The 18,510-nt window shown below is 24.4% G+C and overlaps 1 protein-coding gene across 3 annotated transcripts in view; it reads right to left on the bottom strand.

Annotated features, from left to right (window-relative positions):
* Positions 1-18,510, bottom strand: part of LOC127285806 (maternal protein pumilio) — a 159,006-nt gene that overhangs the window by 137,212 nt on the left and 3,284 nt on the right. For 2 of the 3 annotated variants that reach the window (XM_051311988.1, XM_051311989.1), the window contains exons 2-4: positions 16,737-16,958; positions 16,460-16,591; positions 10,707-10,844 (exon numbers count right to left, since the gene is read on the bottom strand). In XM_051311988.1, the coding sequence (XP_051167945.1) occupies positions 10,707-10,844; positions 16,460-16,591; positions 16,737-16,958 (492 nt within the window). Of the gene's footprint in view, positions 1-3,447; positions 4,366-10,706; positions 10,845-16,459; positions 16,592-16,736; positions 16,959-18,510 lie in introns of those variants that run through there. The other variant, XM_051311990.1, reaches the window with a different exon arrangement.

The following is an 18,510-nucleotide window of genomic DNA, read 5'->3' as shown; positions in this document are numbered from 1 at the left end:
TTTAAAATTTAGAGTTTTTTTTTGTCCCTAATCTATTGTATAAAAATTAATTTTTTCAGTTTTAAATTTGAATCTTGGAATTCATAACACAGAAAATTAAAAGGCATTAAAATAAGCTGCAACGCTTCTTATTTTAATCCAATTTTGCTTATTTTAATCCATTTTGGTATTAAAATAAGCAAAATTGGATTAAAATAAGAAGCGTTGCAGCTTATTTTAATGCCTTTTAATTTTCTGTGAATAGAAAAATGTGTTTTTGTCATCAAATTACATTTGTTATTAATAGTTTTTAAAGAGAAAATTCTAAACATTTTGTTTTAGATTTTTATCAAATCTATATGTAAAAAAGAAAGCTTAAATATTCTAGTTTTTATTTTCGTAATGTTTATAATGAACATTTTAGAAGATTTTGACAAATTAATAAAAATTTACAGTCATTTCAGAGGTTAAAATATGTATGAATTGAGAACCACTTATTGAACAGAGCGGCATTTGTTTTTACAAAACTTTACAATAGCAGAGAATGTTTGTTGTTAGGTTATTCAATACCTTGATTTCAAAAATTTCATACAAGAAATTTTTAAGAACAAATGCCGCTTTGTTCAATAAATGGTTCTTAATTTAAAAAAAAAAAAATTTACCATTCTAAAGTTTAGAATTTTCTCTTTAAAAACTGCTAATAACAAAGTAATTTGATTTTAGTAAGTAGAAAACAATTATTTAAAAATTGTCTCATACTGGTAATTGTTTGCTAGAGGGTCATTTTAAAATGGAATGCCTCATATATAACATGCTTTTTTATATAGGTAATATAAAATATAGAGATATTATTTAAATTCATATAGGTATCACATTCTTTTTTAATCTCTAAATCTGAATTAGTCACTTTTGACTCATTCAATTGCGCCGAATCGTTTATTAAAGGAATTAATAACTGTTTTGACTATTTTTTAGTCAAAAATGACTATAATTGATAGTACACTGCAAAAAGAAGTATCTTATTATAAGATACATTGAAAGCAAGTTATCAAAAGTATCTTCCTATCCATCTTATATCTTAAGAAACTAATGCATTTTAAGTTGTTTTTGATAACTTAGAAGCAAGTTATAAAAAAAAACATCTTAAAAAGGCGACCAAAACATCTTACAATAAGATACTTCTTTTTGCAGTGTAGAAAACTATTAATTCATTTATTAAAATTTACCAATTGAGATAGTAGCCTTACTAAATAAATGAGTATTTTTCTACAACTAATTAGCAGTTTTCTATTAACAATTAGTAGTTTTCTACTGTTAATTAGTCATTTTTTTTTACTAAAAATTAGTCAAAACGGTTACCAATTAATTTAATGAACAAATCGGCACAATTGAATTAGTGACTAATACAGATTTAGAGAGTATATTATAGAAAATATTAATATTTTTTAAAATAATTAATACTGATGCTTTTAACAAGCAAAGGCTAACAGTACACGGAGAAAAATGGAAAAACGAATAAAGTAATTTTTACTACTTTAAAAGTAAAACCTTAACTTTTTGCAGTTTCTGCGTGTTTCTAGCAATTTTTACTTCAAAAATAGTAAAATTTATTTCTGAAATAGTAAAAATTATTACGGAAATAGTAAATTTTACTATTTCTGGAGTAAAAATTGACAGAAATGCGCAGAAACTGAGAACAGTTCAGGTTTTACTTTTAAAGTAGTAAAAGTTACTTTAATCGTTTTTCCATTTTTCTCCGTGTAAATAACATTTTAAGTAAAACATTTTAAATAAATTTTATACTTTTATATTATCTAATTTTGACTAGTTCGCGTATTTGGTCTTTAACTTCTTCAATTTCTTTTTGTTTTTCTAATTGAATTTTTCTCGTCTCTTAAATCTTCAATTTTATCTATAATTTTCCTCTTTTTTTAAAAAACTTTTCTTCCTCTTTTTTGTCTTTGATGAAAAGAAACAACTCAAAAATAATGTATTTTTAAAAAGGAAAAAATTGAAAAATGTAGAAATTTTCAAAAATTCCAAATCTTTTCCATGTGTTTCACTCACTAAATCTGAATAAGTCGCTCCCTAAGTTTGAATTAGTAAAAATGTTTTTTTTTTTGCTTTCGAATTAGCAAAATTTAACAAAATAATAGTACAAAAAAATGGTTTTTTTTACTATCAAATTAGTAAAATTTATCTAATTCTAAAGCAAAAAGTAAGTTACCAGTTCAAATCAGTTAAAAATTCAAATTTAGAGAGCACTTTTGACTAATTCAACTGCGCCGATTTATTCATTAAAGAAATTAGTAAATGTTTTGACTAATTTTTAATCAAAAATAACTAATTAACAGTAGAAAACTGCTAATTGATTGTAGAAAAATACTAAGTAAGGCTAGAAAATTTTAATAAATGAATTAGTAGTTTTCTACTATCAATTAGTCATTTTTGACTGAGAATTAGTCAAAACGATAACTAATTAATTTAATGAACGAATCGGAACAGTTGAAAAGTAGTCAAAATTGACTAATTCTGATTTAGAGAGTAGAGAATTTTAAAAATTCCATATCCTTTTCCATGATTTAAAAATTCAGATCCTGATTTCATTGAAATTACCGGTCTCGTTGGTAAATAAACATTAGATTTTAAATCATAATTTTAATCCAATGTAAATTTAAATCATCTCTACGATACTTATATGTGTAGAATGAAAAAAAAAAAATAAATAAAAAGACAAAACTAAAACAAAATATTTGATTTGAAACTGGTACAAAAAAAAGACTCATAAAAAGTACAATAATAAATAATTTAATTTCTAAACATATAGGGTCTGAAAAATGGAACTCTCTCGAAGTATTGTAGCCATCTGACGGCTAGTAATGTGAACGTATAGTAAAGTCATTCCGCTCCTCGAGTAAGAACAATACTCATGGTTATAATTCTATACAGACATGTCAAGATAAAAAAAAAGCATCAGTTTTCCCCATCTATGAAAAAAGGGGATGTAAAAAATATTTTCAAAAGCATCGCATGCCAATTTGTTGAAAAAAAATGAAAACAACAACAAGCTGTCAGATGGAAAGAGACATGTTTGAATAGTATTGATTAAGATTAAATAAGAAGAAAAATATAATTTAACATAATTTTTTATTTAGTGTTTCTTTTTTGGCGGTTATTTTAATATTTTTTGATATTAGAAACTGTTAAAAAACAAAAGCCATTGGTAAATTTTATTTTGTTACGTTATGTTAAAATTCTTTACTTTAGTTTATTTTACATTTTACTTTATTTCGCATCGTTTTATATTATTTTACTTTATTTTAATCTACTATTCGTTGCTGTAGTTTATTAAGTAGTTTCCTAAAAATCATTTCGCAGTTTTCGCATGGGTTCTTTCTCCTCTAAAGGGACATTGAACGCAAACCAATAATGAAATTGATTTGAAAAAAAAAAAAATAATAAAACTACCATATCAGCTCCAAGATCCTTCATGTCACAATAGAGAAAGAGATCCCCTGGCGGCTTCATCCAGCCTGTGTTTGCTCCCTGTCCGTATCCCACACCGAAACTCTCCACCGTTTCCAAGGCTCTTTCGGGCCCCGTCACCTCCGAGAAATTCACTGTGAAACCGCCCGTCTTGGTGCCGGGCTCCACAACACAAATATTCACAAAAAAATCACTCGACTTATATATACAAAACAAACTTCCCGTAGCAACTTGGTAACAAGCCGCTAGTCTCGTTGCCAGCCACCCAATGTTATGATTCCTGTCATTTAATAAACTGTCAGTGACAAAAATAAATCACTTCGTTGTGTGTGTGAGAGAGAAAAGGATAGGGTGCGGCAACCAACAGAGTCGGCACTGCCCACTCCCGATTCTTCTATTTCTCTCTTTCCTATATTCCCTTTGCGTCTCTTTCCGCAAACTCCCACACTGTCTTTCTCTCTCTCTCTTGTGTGTATGTGTGTACACCAACACAGTCAAAGCATGGTGGCCTCACTTCACCTCACAACACACCGAATGCTACCGCGCACCTTTTCTCGCTGGTTCAAACTCGCTGCATGCAGAGGCGGTGCAGGTACGTAACATTCATTCCGGCTTGGCGACTTAAATCCACAAAAAATTTTGAACCCTTCTCCCTTAATTCCACATTTTTATTTCGCAAATTTCAAATTTTCCACGCAAAAAAAAAAAAACCACCACCTTTCTTCGTATTGTTAACTAGGGAACGATAATGAACTATTATTAGGGAATTTAAAATGATTTCGACAAAAGCCTTTCGAATATAAAAAAAAACTTGACACAAGCGTCTCGAGTTTCGCGAAGCCGTCAACCACACTCGAATTTTGTTCGCCGGCCTATAGTCGTAGTCGGATGGAGACCACTGCTCGCGGCGAAACAAAGAACGACGCTCTCGAACTTGGCGCCAGCTGCTGGACACTGGCTGAACAACTGTTGTTCATCCATACACCTCTATATAGCAAATTCAGTCTGCTACTATATACACATGGAAAAATGACGCAGAGCAAGAAAAGCAGTTGCGCGCACCTTCTTCAATCGAGTAAAACAGATAGAGAAAGAGAAAGAGAAGAGGGACAACTAATTCTCTTCTTGTTTCTTTATAAATTCTACTTTTACATTATTTTACAACCTCTTTTCTTCTTTTGCCTAAGGGATGTTTTTTTTCAGTTCACTAACCCTTAACAAAAAAAATTTGTTATATACTTTCGCGAACATCTCTATTATTGATTTGCAAAAAGAACCGAATTGCCGCAAAAAAAAAAAAGAAACACATGAATAAGAACTACAATTAAATAGAATTTTTCGTAGAATCCCTTACGAGAATTTATAATAGGAAATTCCTAATAGGCCTATCATTGATTTTCTATCATATTATTTTTACCACTTTTTGCGACGTTAGAAAAATGATATAAAATAATGTTAATAAAAGGATGTTTTTAATAATACAGATACAAAAATAAATATAAACTATTTAAATGTATTGTAATTAGATAGGGGTAAGCGGTACAGTTGTTGTCCCCCCTCACAGTGATTGCCACCATTACATTACAAACAGAAATAATAACGAAATTTACATATAATATTTTGTTTTATTTATTTATATAAATTCTACAGAATATTCTGCTAATAGTGTAAAAAGATTTTTATTCTTCGACTCACTATTATGAAAATAATGGCGCTTTTCGAGAACAGTGTTCTTAGCTCTTTGAAATTTTGTCAATTTAGTTGTAAATTTGCAATGATACTTTCTTTGACTTTTTAACGAAAAAATTATACATATCATTATTATTTTTTAATTACATATGCATGAAAATAAGTTTAAAAATAAGTAAAAAAATTTGTTTTAACGTAATTTGACTCGATTTACCGAAAATTATAGAGAACAACTACTATCTTGCAATTAATAACAAATAACAGTCATTGCCCTCCCCGGGCAATGTTTAATTTTTGTTTATTATGTCATTTTTCAGTGATTAACCGTTTATTTTCAAGACTTTTTTGAGATAAGTATTTTTAATTTTTCGACGTTTTTTCATATTTGGTGAATTAATTTTTTAAAATAAAGATGTAATTAGAGCCGCAGCATGTATTAGAATGATTTGTAATATTTTATTAACAATTTTTTAATATGAAGTATAATTTTAGGCTATCGAAAAAATGCCGAAAATAAAAAAAGGTGTTTCGTATATGCTTCTTTAAGCAATGAAAAATTTCAAAATCATGTAATCATTATATCAAATCAAAATAGCCAAAAATAATTTTTATTTTTACAATTGAGTCAGATTCGACAATTTTCCCAATTTTTTAGGTTAATAGTATTATTTACACTTAAAAGTCATATTTAATGAATCTTATTATTGTTAATAAAAGAAAATTATTTTAAAAATTACTAACTTCTTCTTTATTAATTTCAAATTATATTCATTCTTTAATAAATTATGCAAAATTTATAATTTACATTACTATTTTATGTCTAGTGGGCAATCATTGTAAAATTGATGGTCAATCACTGTAAAAATAATGACAATCACTATTTTTTCTGTCATGTGAAGATTTTTTTATTTTTTTTAAATTTATATACTAATATTAAATAAACAATTCATTATTATTTTCAGATTAATGAAATATTTTAATTCCTTTACAAATGGTTTCATTTCTCATTTCGATAATTAAACATTTGTAATTTGTATAAATATATCCCCTTTTTGCTTATACTGGCAATCACTGTACCGTTTACCCCTATGTTAAATTTTTTTATTGAATGTAAATGTTTTGTAATTTATAAATTAATCGGTAAGAAATGATAGGACATATAAACACACTTTTTTAGGGTTCCGTACTCGGTTCGGAACCCTATTAATATCGATTTTTTTGAAATCGTTGTCAAGGAAAAAGCATGAATTTTTACAAAAAATGGCTATGTATTCCCCCCCCCCCTAGCGGCCACATCTTTTGACATAAAGAGCTCAAATTTGGCACACTTACGTATTTTAACGTGAAAATTACAGGAAAAATATAGCGTACTTGATTCAGATCAATTTACATAGCGTTGTCAAGAAAAAATCAAAAATTTCAAAAAAAAAATGATTTATTCTCCCTAGCGCACACAATATTCAACCCAAACTGTTCATATTTGCTGTAAAACTGTATTTTTGCGTGAAAAATACAGGGAAAAAATTTAAGCGCGATTTAAGTTGATGATCAATTTTTATCAAATGTTTGATGAAAAATGATAAATTTAAGAAAAAAATGTATTTTTCCGCAAAAAACGAAAAAAGTTTATCTAAAGTGATTGAAATTTATATATTTTGACGTATTTTTACGTGTAGATTACAAAAAAAATATAGCGAGGATGATTCGAGTTGATTTTTTTGGAGCTGTCTAGAAAAAACTGATAATTTTAGAAAAAATCATGAATTTTCTCCCAATAACGGAAAAAATTTTATCTAAAGGGCTTCAAATTTACTATTTTTACGTATTTTTATGTGTAGATATAATTTAATAAATATGATAAGAAGTGGAAACAGTGGACTTTTTGCTTAAGTTTATTTCTTCAGTCGTTATAACTCTAAAATAAAATAGGGGGTTCTTTGTGTTCATTTTATAAAAATTTGCGGGTTCCTCGCGGAGAAAGCAATAAATTTCTTTGACTCATTTAAGTGATTTAAATGATTTAAATTCAATTAAAACGCAAAATGTAAATACAATAAAAATATTGCGAATTGAAATAAAATTATGTTTCTTATATTTTTTTAGTAAAATATTTTTTATAAAATAAAATCGGACAAGTGCGATTAGTTACACTCGCACTGAAATCGAGGGTTTCGTACTCGAAGCGAACTTATTTGGTATAAAAACGAATGTTTAAAAAATATGTGTTGTATGTTAAATAATATATGTGATACAAAAAGGAACAATTTAAAAAAAAAATTTAAGAAAATTGTTCCTTTTTGTATCACTTATATTATTTGAAATACAACACATATTTAAAATTTTTTTTTGTTTTTATACCAAAGGAGGAACAATTTTCTTAAATTTTTTTTTTTAATTGTTTCTTTTTGTATCACATTTATTATTTAACATACAACACATATTTTTTAAACATTTGTACACTCGATTTCAGTGCGAGTGTAACTCGCACTTGTCTGATTTTTTAATTTGCAATGGAAAAATCGTAGTTATTCTATTACTTTCTTTTACAATAAATGCAAAGTCGTCACAGAAACCGATTAACGTATAAATTATCAAATATTTACTTTCAATAAAAAAAATTCAACATATCTAATTATAGTACATTTAAATAGTTTATATTTATTTCTGTATTATTAAAAACATCCTTCTATTAACATTACTTCCTATCATTTTTTTTTATAACTTTTCTTATCATTTTACCTATTATTCTCTATTATCTTTTAAAGTTTGTAAAAAAAATTTTATGAATTAAATTTTATGAAAGTTTCAATTTAAAATCTTCTGGAATTTTATTACTACCAAAAAAAATTTTAACTCGAACTCTTACAAATTCAGTTAGTAATTGAATGTTAATTAATTGAAAATTTTTTTTTCGAATTTTTATCTATGCAATTCTTTGTTTAATTAATTATTTCAACAGTTTTAAATAAAATTTCTCAAAAATTCAATTATTTAAATTGTTATTTAATTAATGTTTATATTTACAACAAAATTATAATTTTTTAAATCTCAAAAAACGGAACTATTTCTAAAAAACTTAAGGGAAATTTTTGGTTTAGAATTGACAGAAAAGACACGTTTTAAAATTTTTATTGTAAGAAAGGTATTAAAGAAATTGCAAAAATTCTTTCTGGACATTGTTGCACATTACGTAGAGAATATTTTTAAAAAATATTTGAGTGTATTTAGTTTAATTTCGTACTTTCGAAAATATACCTTTTTTTGGTGCATTTGATTCCGAACAACCAGTAATATAAAAATTCAAAAGGGAATCTTTATAAAGGTTTATTCTAGACAATAAACCTAAAAAAATGATTTTCTAAATGGTTTTTTTTTCTTATTGTTTATGTACATTTTTCTCAAAAATTCGCAAAAACACCGTCTTTTTGGGGCAATTTACCCCCGTATCAAAAAAACAAGGGGTAGAAAAATGAAATTTTAAAGGTTTATTCTCTAATTTTTTAAATAAGGAATCGAATGATCTTTGGTTATTTAAAATCGGTTCGGTAGATTTTAAGAGAAGCTGTGCACCATTTTAAAAAATGAGTTTTCGAGAAAAACACGTTTAAAGTTTTTCATAACATAATACATTATTGAGCCAGGACTATCAAACAATTTTTGCTTACAACTTTTGTTTTTTTTTTAAATATTTTTTAAAAAAACGTTTTGGAACAGTAATTTTATGATACTAAGGAACATTTTCAAGCAAAAAAAAAATCGATTTTTTTTTAATTCTAAACCAGAAAGTCCCCTTATAAAATTATAATTTTAGTATCATTTTTAGGTATTTGATATTTTTCTAGTACTTTTCATAAAATTTCCTGACTTTTCCCTGATTTCCCTGACCCGTGGCAGCATTATTAAATTTTAATAATTTCTTCGTAGTGAGATTAAAGGAAATTAGTATTTCTTTTAATTTATTTAAATTAACATTTTTGTTATAAAAAAATTTTTCTATGTGAATACATTTTTTGCGTGCTTTGTTCTGCGAGAAATGCAAATTATTTAAATTAGAATTAATGTAATCTAATTTAAATTATAATTAAGATCTTTAATATGTCATAATATTTAAGTCATAAAGAAAATAGAAAAAAAAATTTTGTTGTGTGCGATAAAAAAAATAATATTTGATAAATAAAAATCAACTTCGTTCTCTGTAACTAAATAAGATTACATTCATTCTAATTCAAAGAAATTGCATTTCTCGCAGAACGAAGCACACAAAAAACGTATTCACATAGAAAAATGTTTTGATTTGAAGTTAGCAGTAACGTCCTTTTTTTATACCAAAGTGAAATTAAGGGAGCTGAAGTTGTATTAAAATAAAACTGTTGCACATTATTTTAATTCAACCAACTTATACACATATTGTTTTAGTTTGATTCAAATAAATGGTTCTAAAAATCAATTATTCGTATTTTCAATTCATAGATTTTCATTAGATATAATTTTCATTGAGCTGAATAATTACTTTTTCCAATTATTATTTTGCAGAATTTTCATTAAACCGATTTTCTATATTATAGAATTTTTTTAGAATAATCGGTTATTTGGTAATTCTATCAAATAATAATTTGAAAAAATAAAAATTCATCTACAAAAATTCCATCCAATGAAATTCAACCTAATGAAAATTTATTACAATGGCTATTATATAAAATGAAAATTCGAACAAATAAAAATTCAGTGAAGTGAATTTTCGGTTATATAAAAATTCTATAATATAGAAAATCGGTTTAATGGAAATTCTGCAAAATAATAATTGGAACAAATAATTTTCGGCTCAATGAAAATTATATCTAATGAAATTCTATGAAATGAAAATACGAACAATTGATTTTTAGAACTTAATTGTGCGTCCCAAATTTTTGAGTTGAAATTTTACACAAACTTTGAAAATCAGTTTTATAAAAACAATTTCTGGGAAATTGTTGAGTCAAATAATGAAAATAATTTTTAAGTTGAAAGAATTTTTAAGATTTAAATTCATAAAAATTTGAAAAAGGTCTGTGAAATTATTTCATTGTATACTCAATACAGAGTTTTCACAAACTTTTTGCCTTTGTTAATTACAAACAATTTTTCCGCTTTTTAATTTTTTCTCGATTATTTTGACATATTCGCAGATTTCTTCTTCAATATCTCTTTTAAGTATCTCGACTAACAATTTTTTCATATCAAACTCCTGCCCATTTCCCCTCCATCTCAAAATGAACTCTTTTGTTTTCTCGGATTGTAGCTTCAACGCTTCGGGACAACATAATAGATGCAACAAAGTTTCCTCATTCTAAAAACATAATCTACACGTCCATTCTTTAAAACCTTTCTTATTTGCCCTTCCCACATTTCCACTAGATTCGTATTTATCGCGAAAAAATAATGTAACGAATGTGATAAAAATTATCCCACGGTCAGAAAATAATTATTATTTCCGAACAAGTGTAATTTGAATGTGTTTTCTATTTTTTTTTTTTTTTAATTTCGATTTCGATATCATTGATTAATGAACTTACCTGTCCATTTCGAAATTGTTGTTGCTGTTGTTGTTGTTGCTGCTGCTGTTGCTGTTGATGATGAAATAAAGCTACTTGTTGCTGAGCAGTCATCTGGTTGTTCAAATAAACAAGATGTTCTGCACTTGGATTTGCACTCTGAAAAATTCAATAAAATTCAGTTAAAATTAAAAAAAAAAATTTTTAATCTTGTAAAAAATTATAATTTATGCTTTATATAGAATATAGCATAAAAAAAGAATTTAATTTCTTTTTATAAATTTTAAGAGTCAAATTAATCACACAATTATTTTTTTTAATTACAATAAATCCACGGTTTATAAATACAAATTATACATTTCGTGAAAATCTCTTTCTTAGTCATCTAGTAATAAAAATCGACAGAAACAAATAATTTATTTTCTTTTATAACTGTTATTTCAATTTCAAAATAGTTGAATAATTTACATTTATGATGCTGAAGTCCGCAACGTTTTTATAAACGAAAACAAAAAAATAATTAGACAATATCTATTACTTTGGGTTAAAATTAAAGTTATTCAGGGGTAACTGGTTTTTATAAAAGTATTAATTTTTTGAAAGTTTGTGCAAATCAAAATTATATAATAATAAAATGCTTGGTCTGTCCTTCTGTCCTAACTTGAAGTTGGCCTTTTCTGATTTCATGTGTTTTTTTGAATAGTAATCTTATGACGTGTCAAATTTGGACAATTCTTTTTCTCATTTTTGCCAAAGTTGTATAATTGTGTTTCCAAATTTCGGAATAAGTTTCTTTAAAATTCCAAATTCGAAAATTCAATTCACGAAGCTGAAGTACACAACGTTTACCAACATAATTTTTTTTAAAGTTGTATATTCATTCAAAAATTATATACAAATACAAAAAATTTATGATGAGAAAAAAGATGCGCCAGGAAATTTCGTACAAGATAGTAATTTGAAAAAAATTTATTTTTAAAAATTAATTTTTAAGGTACCAGGGGCCAACGAATACCTATTAAATATTAATTATAAAAACACAGGCCTCGAATCAATTTAAAGACACAAAAAAGTCGTTTTAGTCGATTTATATTACAAAAAAAAAGGGTTTGTTTTTTATTTTAACAAAAATATTTCACAGATTTTTAAATAAAAATTTTTTTTTTTAATAATAATCCTTTTCGAAGGGTTAAAGTTGAAATTTTTAGAAATAATTAAATTTCAAAAGATATTGTTAATTTTCAAACAATTATTAAATTTTACAGAACTAAAAATAATTTATCAAACAATTTTTGGAAAACATTTTTTAAATTTAATTGAATTTTCAAAGATTTAAAATTGAAATTTTTGAAATTAATTGAAACTTTAAGTATTTTGTAATTAAAATTTTAGATGATTTCACTAAAAATTTATTAGAAAATGCGGACAAAGTACAATAATTTGAAAATCATTTTTAATTGAAAAATGGTTTCAGACAGTTGAAATTTCAAAGAATATTATTAAAATAGTTAAAAATAATTAAATTTCCTTAGAGTTTTAATTGAAATTATTAAATTTCAAAAAAAAAAATTTTCGATGGAAAATTTTAGAAATAATTAAATTTTAGATGCTTTTAAATTCAAATTATTGAAAATTCAATTAATTTTGAATTAAAATTTTTGAGAATAATGAAATTTTATTTGATTTTACATTTGGAAAATAATTGAATTTCAGTTCATTTTGAATTGAAAATTTTGGGAAATAATTGAATTTTAATTGAAATTTTGGATAATAATATTTAATTTAAGTTCATTTTTGATTGAAAATTTGGATAATTAATTTTGAATAGAAATTTTAGAAAATAATTGAATTTTATTTCATTTTAAATTGAAAACTTGGTAAATAATTAAATTTTAAATTGAAAATTTTGGATTTTTAATTGATTTTGAATTAAAATTTCGGGTAATAATTGAATTTTAGTTTATTTTGAATTGAAATTTTTAAAAAATAATTTAATTTTATTGTGATATTTTTTTTTAAATTATAAACAATTGTTAAATTTCATAAAAATTTTAATTGAAAAATAATTTTGATATAATTGAATTTGTGATGTATTTCATTAAAATTATTAAAAATAATTAATTTAGTGAAAAATCATTTTAGTTCAAAATTTGTTAAATAATTGAATTGAAGAAGATCTGAAGAAGATCTAGATTTTATACTAAAAAACTGTATTGTATTTACACTTTTTTTCAAAGGTAAAAAAAATGTCGCATTTTATTAAAATAAGTCGATAAAAGTCGTATTTTTGAAAAAAGTCGGAAAAAGTCGTATAATCCGAGGCCTGTAAACATATAATTTTCATTATTATCATTTAATATGTAATAATATTCTAATAAATTAAATTATTATTAATATTAATCTTTAATTTCTTTATAAAAAATAATTAAATACTCAATTTGGCGCGCTTGCGCGCGTTTAATTTTGCTAGTTAGAGATAAATTGACATGAAAAAATAATTCTATTTTAATTTTTTGTTTTTGAAAACGTTGCGGACTTCAGCATCATTTACATTTGTGAATTTCACATTGTTTATGATTAACGATTTAATATATATATATATATATATATATATATTTCTCACGCGGAAAATATTGTAAAATTTTATCTACAAATTTTTCTATTTGTTAGTGCAAAATCTTAGTTATTCTATTTGAATCTATCTTTGTGTCATCAATGTCAATATACATTTTATCCACTGTATTTTATATCCATACGAATCATTGGAATTGTATTCAAACTTTGTTTTCCTATTCAAATCTATTTTCTACCATAATCTATCCTCGCCTTATCAATGCCAATCCTTTCCTTTCAAATTCTTAGAATTATATAGGGTAAAGGGTACAGTGATCGACACCTGCTATTGAAAACGATAATAATCGAGTCCAAATTTCTAAAGTGTGACAATATTGTTTGAGTAGTCGAAATTTTTTTTATGAAATACACATTTTTCTATTAAAAACAGTAAATAAAAAAAATATAATTTAACCCTTAACTGGCACAATGGGTCCAGTAGACCCGAGCATTTTTTCGAGTTCAAATTAATTGAATGTGTAACTTTTGAAAATTTTTTATATTTTAATATATTAGTTTGACATATTCTTAGTAATTTTAGAAGTTTTTTCATACAACTAATTCGATACAAAAGAATAAATTTACTTCAAACATTAATAATTATAAATTTTTAATTTTAACCTAAAAAGTCACATTTTATTCTGCAAAATAAATACCTTTTTTGCAAGTTCTGCTGTTATGGTAATTTTTTCCTTAAAGAATAAAGAAGAATAACCCTAAATTTTTAAGTCATAATATTAAAATTTAAATAACTTATGAATTTTCAAGTAAAAACACGCAATTTTTCGTATTTATTTTTCACAATATTTTTTAACTAACTTAAAATAAATTAATCCCTATTAAACTAATGAAATTTAAAAAAAACAGATCGTAAGTTACCCCAGATTAAATTTTTGTGCAAAAATATTCAATACCGGCTGTACAATACACGTTTGAATACGTCGGGTCCAGCAGACCCGTTGTGCTATTTACGTTCCTGTTTAACTCTTAACTGGCACAATTCCTTGTTCGAACGTAAATGGCACAACGGGTCTGCTGGACCCGACGTATACAAACGTGTATTGTACAGCCGGTATTGAATATTTTTGCACAAAAATTTAATCTAAGGTAGCTTATGATGTGTTTTTTAAAATTTAATTAGTTTTACAGGGATTGATTTATTTTAAGTTAGTTAAAAAAAAATTCTGAAAAATAAAAACGAAAAATTGCTTGTTTTTACTTGAAAATTCATAAGTTATTTAAATTTTAATATTATGACTTAAAAATTGAAGGTTATACTATTATTCTTTAAGGAAAAAATGACAACAGCAGGACTTTCAAAAAAGGTATTTATTTTGCAGAATAAAATGTGACTTTTTATGTTAAAATTAGAAAAATTATTAATGGTTGAAGCTAATTTACTCTTTTGTATCGAATTAGTTGTATCAAAAATATTAGAAAATTACTAAGAATATGTTAAACTAATATATTAAAATATAAAAATTGTTCAAAAGCTACACATTCAATTCGACGTCTCCTAATAATAAAGTGTTTATTCAAATTTCAGTGCAATAAAGTGTTAACTCAGAAAATTGGTTTATATATTGTCTACTGAAAATTTCGTGCAATATAGTTCTTATTAAACTGTTTGTGCAATATAGTGATAGTTCAAGTTGAGGGTAATAAGGGGCCATTCATTAATTACGTAAGGGTTCTTAGGGGGAGGGGGGGTTTATAAAATCTCTACATGGCCTTAAGTCGGGAGGTGGGGGGTAGAAGTTATTCTTACGTAAGATTTTGCCAACTATTTTCCATTTGTATTGTTTGTAATTAATTTTTTAATTACATTAATATTGTTAAAAACTTACGTTAGAAAGGGGAGGGGAGGGGGTTTGAAAAATCTTACGTATTCTTACATGGGGGTAGGGGGAGGGTCAAAATTAGCCAAAATCGTCCTTACGTAATTAATGAATGGTCCCTAAAATGTTTATATTGAATCGTCAATTCAATATAAAGCTTACATTCAAATAAATTTTTATTTTATTATTAAAACTGTTTAAAAAACATAATATTATAATTACATGAATTTCTAAAATTAAATGAATAATATAAGATCCTTTTTAGAAAATATGTTTATAAAAAATTGATTAGGTAATTAATTTAAAGATAAATATGAGATGACTGAAAATTTAAAATAATAAATTAATCTTTTTGATGCCCTATTCTATTCAATAAATGTTATTGACACAAATAAAATTATTATTTCTTTTTTTATACTATTAATTCATTTGAATTTATTTAAGTTAGTCATTAAATTATTATTAAATTCATTTTTAAATAAAGAATTATATTTAATTTTTTAATTGACGATTTACTTAAAAGAATTAATTTTTTAATCATTTTAAGGTTAAAAATACTTTATAATTTCATTACTACAATTTTTAACATAAATTTTTGTATTATGTGCATTACATTACATATTTTATATGTAACAAATGGTAATAAAAACCATTCAAGTTTTTTTAGATTAAAAAAATTTTTAAATTCACGAAAAATTTTAATTTTTGTAGAAATTTACAGAAATTTCCCTGACTAACAAAATTCTCTGACTTTTCCCTGACCGTTAGACACACCCTGGTAAAATTATAAAAAAATATATATAAATTATTTAAATAAGCTTTATATTGAATTGACGACTAAACATTTTATTACCCGCAACTTGAACTATCACTATATTGCACAAACAATTGAATTGCACGAAATTTTCAATAGACACCATATAACCATATAATATATAAATTGCATAATTATTTGTTTGCGCTTGAAGATTAGGAATTTTTTCAAAATTTATATACATATTTTATAATTTGTAATTGCGATAAATTTATTAAAAGTATGTTGCGAATGATATTATCTTTTATTTATGATTGTTATTATTTTTGTTTTTCTTATTTTCTGTATATTTGATTGTTGTTCTCATGATTTTCCTGGGACAAAATAAAGAAATTCTAATTCTAATTCTAACCCAATTTTCTCAGTTAACACTTTATTGCACTGAAATTTGAATAAACACATTATCATTAGGAGACGTCGAATTAATGAATTACTGAAGGGAGGCCTAAATAAAAAAAATATAAAAATTTTATAACAGCAAAATATTAAAATTATCAAATAAATATTACCTTCAATTGCATTGGATGAATTTCGTATGGTACAGTATGAACGTTATTCATAGTTTGTAATCCAAGTTGTTGTGGTTGATTCTGTTGTAAAAGACCAAGTTTATTCAATGGATATTTCCATTTTTCTTGACTCTGAAATAATAATTAAAGAGTTATTTTACAAATTAAGTTTCCCGTTTGTATTAATAATTCAATTTTTTTTTTGTTATTTTCTATCACAGTGAAAGGGTTAAATTATTATTAAAATGAAAAGATAAAAAACATTTGAATAACATACACTATCAATATTGGCTTCATCAGCCAATGCCCAAGCACGAGGTGCTTGTTTATTGTGAAATCCAGAAGACTGAGCATTAAAATCCGCTTCGATTGGTCGTTGAAAAACGTAGCCAACCATTGCATCGTCTTGAGGTCTGCTGATTCCCATTTGATGAGTTTGTCCACTTTGAATTCTTACTCCATCACCACCAGCCATAATTTGAGTACCCTGATCAGAATCCTGTGTAAAAATTATAATTTTAGTCTCCTATAATTCAAAGAAATCTAGGAATATAATATTTAAGTGTTAAAAATCAATTTTCACTTAATATTTCAGATTTTTTTCATATACAATAATTAAATACAATCAGGGTTGACAGAAAAATTTTATTTTGTTTTTCCATGACTTTTCCCTCATTTCCAATTCAAATTCAAATTTTTTCCCTAAACCTAATGAAAATATTTCAAGAGATTTTCAATAACAGGCGATTCAATTTTTTAAAATTGAATTATTAAAAAAATATATTAATTTGAATTGTTTGCAAAATTAATTATTTTCAATAATTTTAAAACAAATTCTTCGAAAATTACATGATTTAAAACAGTTTTCAATTCCGAAAATTCAAATTATTGTCTAAAGTTTATCAAAAAATTTCACCAATTCAAAATCAATGTTTCAATTTATAAAACGAAGCACGAAGCTGAAGTACACAACGTTTATGATAAACGATTTTCAAAGAAATAATTTCTTAAAATGAAAAATGCTATAATTTTTTACCTTAAAAATATTTCTTCTAGTTTTCATTAATCAACAAATTATAAAAAAATATTTTTTAGGCAAAAGATTATAGAATTTTTTATTTTAAAAAATTATTTCTTTAAAAATCGTTTATCATAAATTCTATAATTTTTTGCATTAAAAATATTTCTTGTAGTTTTTATTAATTAACAAATTATAAAAAAATATTTTTTAGGTAAAAAAATATTTCTTTAAAAATCGTTTATCATAAACGTTGCGTACTTCAGCTTCGTAATTTATAATCTTTTGAAATTCATTTATTATTTCTCAAAATTTTAACTCGAAATCTTTTAAAATAAAATTTTTTCTAAATTTTCTATCTTAAATTTAAAATGGTGAATAATTTAATTTTAATATCTTTAATCAATATTTTCGAAAATTCAATTATTTAAAACATTATTCAATTCAAAATTCTCCAAAACTTTAATTATTATTAAAGTTTATAAAATATCAAATGAAATTTCAATTTACGAAAATTTTCATTATACAAATCTCCTGAAATTATAATAGTTCAAAAAATTTTAACTATTGCTTTTCCAAAACTCAGTTATTTCTTAAATTTTTAACTTCAATTTCTTTTTGAATTAATTATTTCTAATAATTTTAATAAATATTTTGAAAAAATTTAATTTTTAATTCTTTAAAATTAAATATTTTTTTATATAATTTTTTTTTAAATTTCAAGATTTTAAGCTTATTAAAATTTTAATTAAAAATATCAAAAATCGAAAATTCAATTTTCCAAAACATTTTTCAATTGAAAATTCTCTAAAATTTTCTATAATTGAATTATTTCTAAATTTTTTTTTTAAATTCTTCGCTAAATTAAATTTTTTAATTACTTTAATACAATTTTTCAAAAATTCAGGGAAATAAAAAGTTTTTTAATTAAAACTACTCTAAAATTCTATTATTCTTTAAAGTTTGTAAAAAAAAATTTTATCAATTAAAATTTATGAAAGTTTCAATTTAAAATATTCTGAATTTTAATTAC

The sequence above is a fragment of the Leptopilina boulardi genome, unplaced genomic scaffold, assembly GCF_019393585.1.
Source record: "Leptopilina boulardi isolate dan_hultmark-lab unplaced genomic scaffold, ZJU_Lbou_2.1 LbouV2_341, whole genome shotgun sequence".
NCBI classification, from domain to species: domain Eukaryota; kingdom Metazoa; phylum Arthropoda; class Insecta; order Hymenoptera; family Figitidae; genus Leptopilina; species Leptopilina boulardi.
Note: the sequence above shows the minus strand (reverse complement) of the source record. Positions and strands in the feature narration are given on the sequence as shown.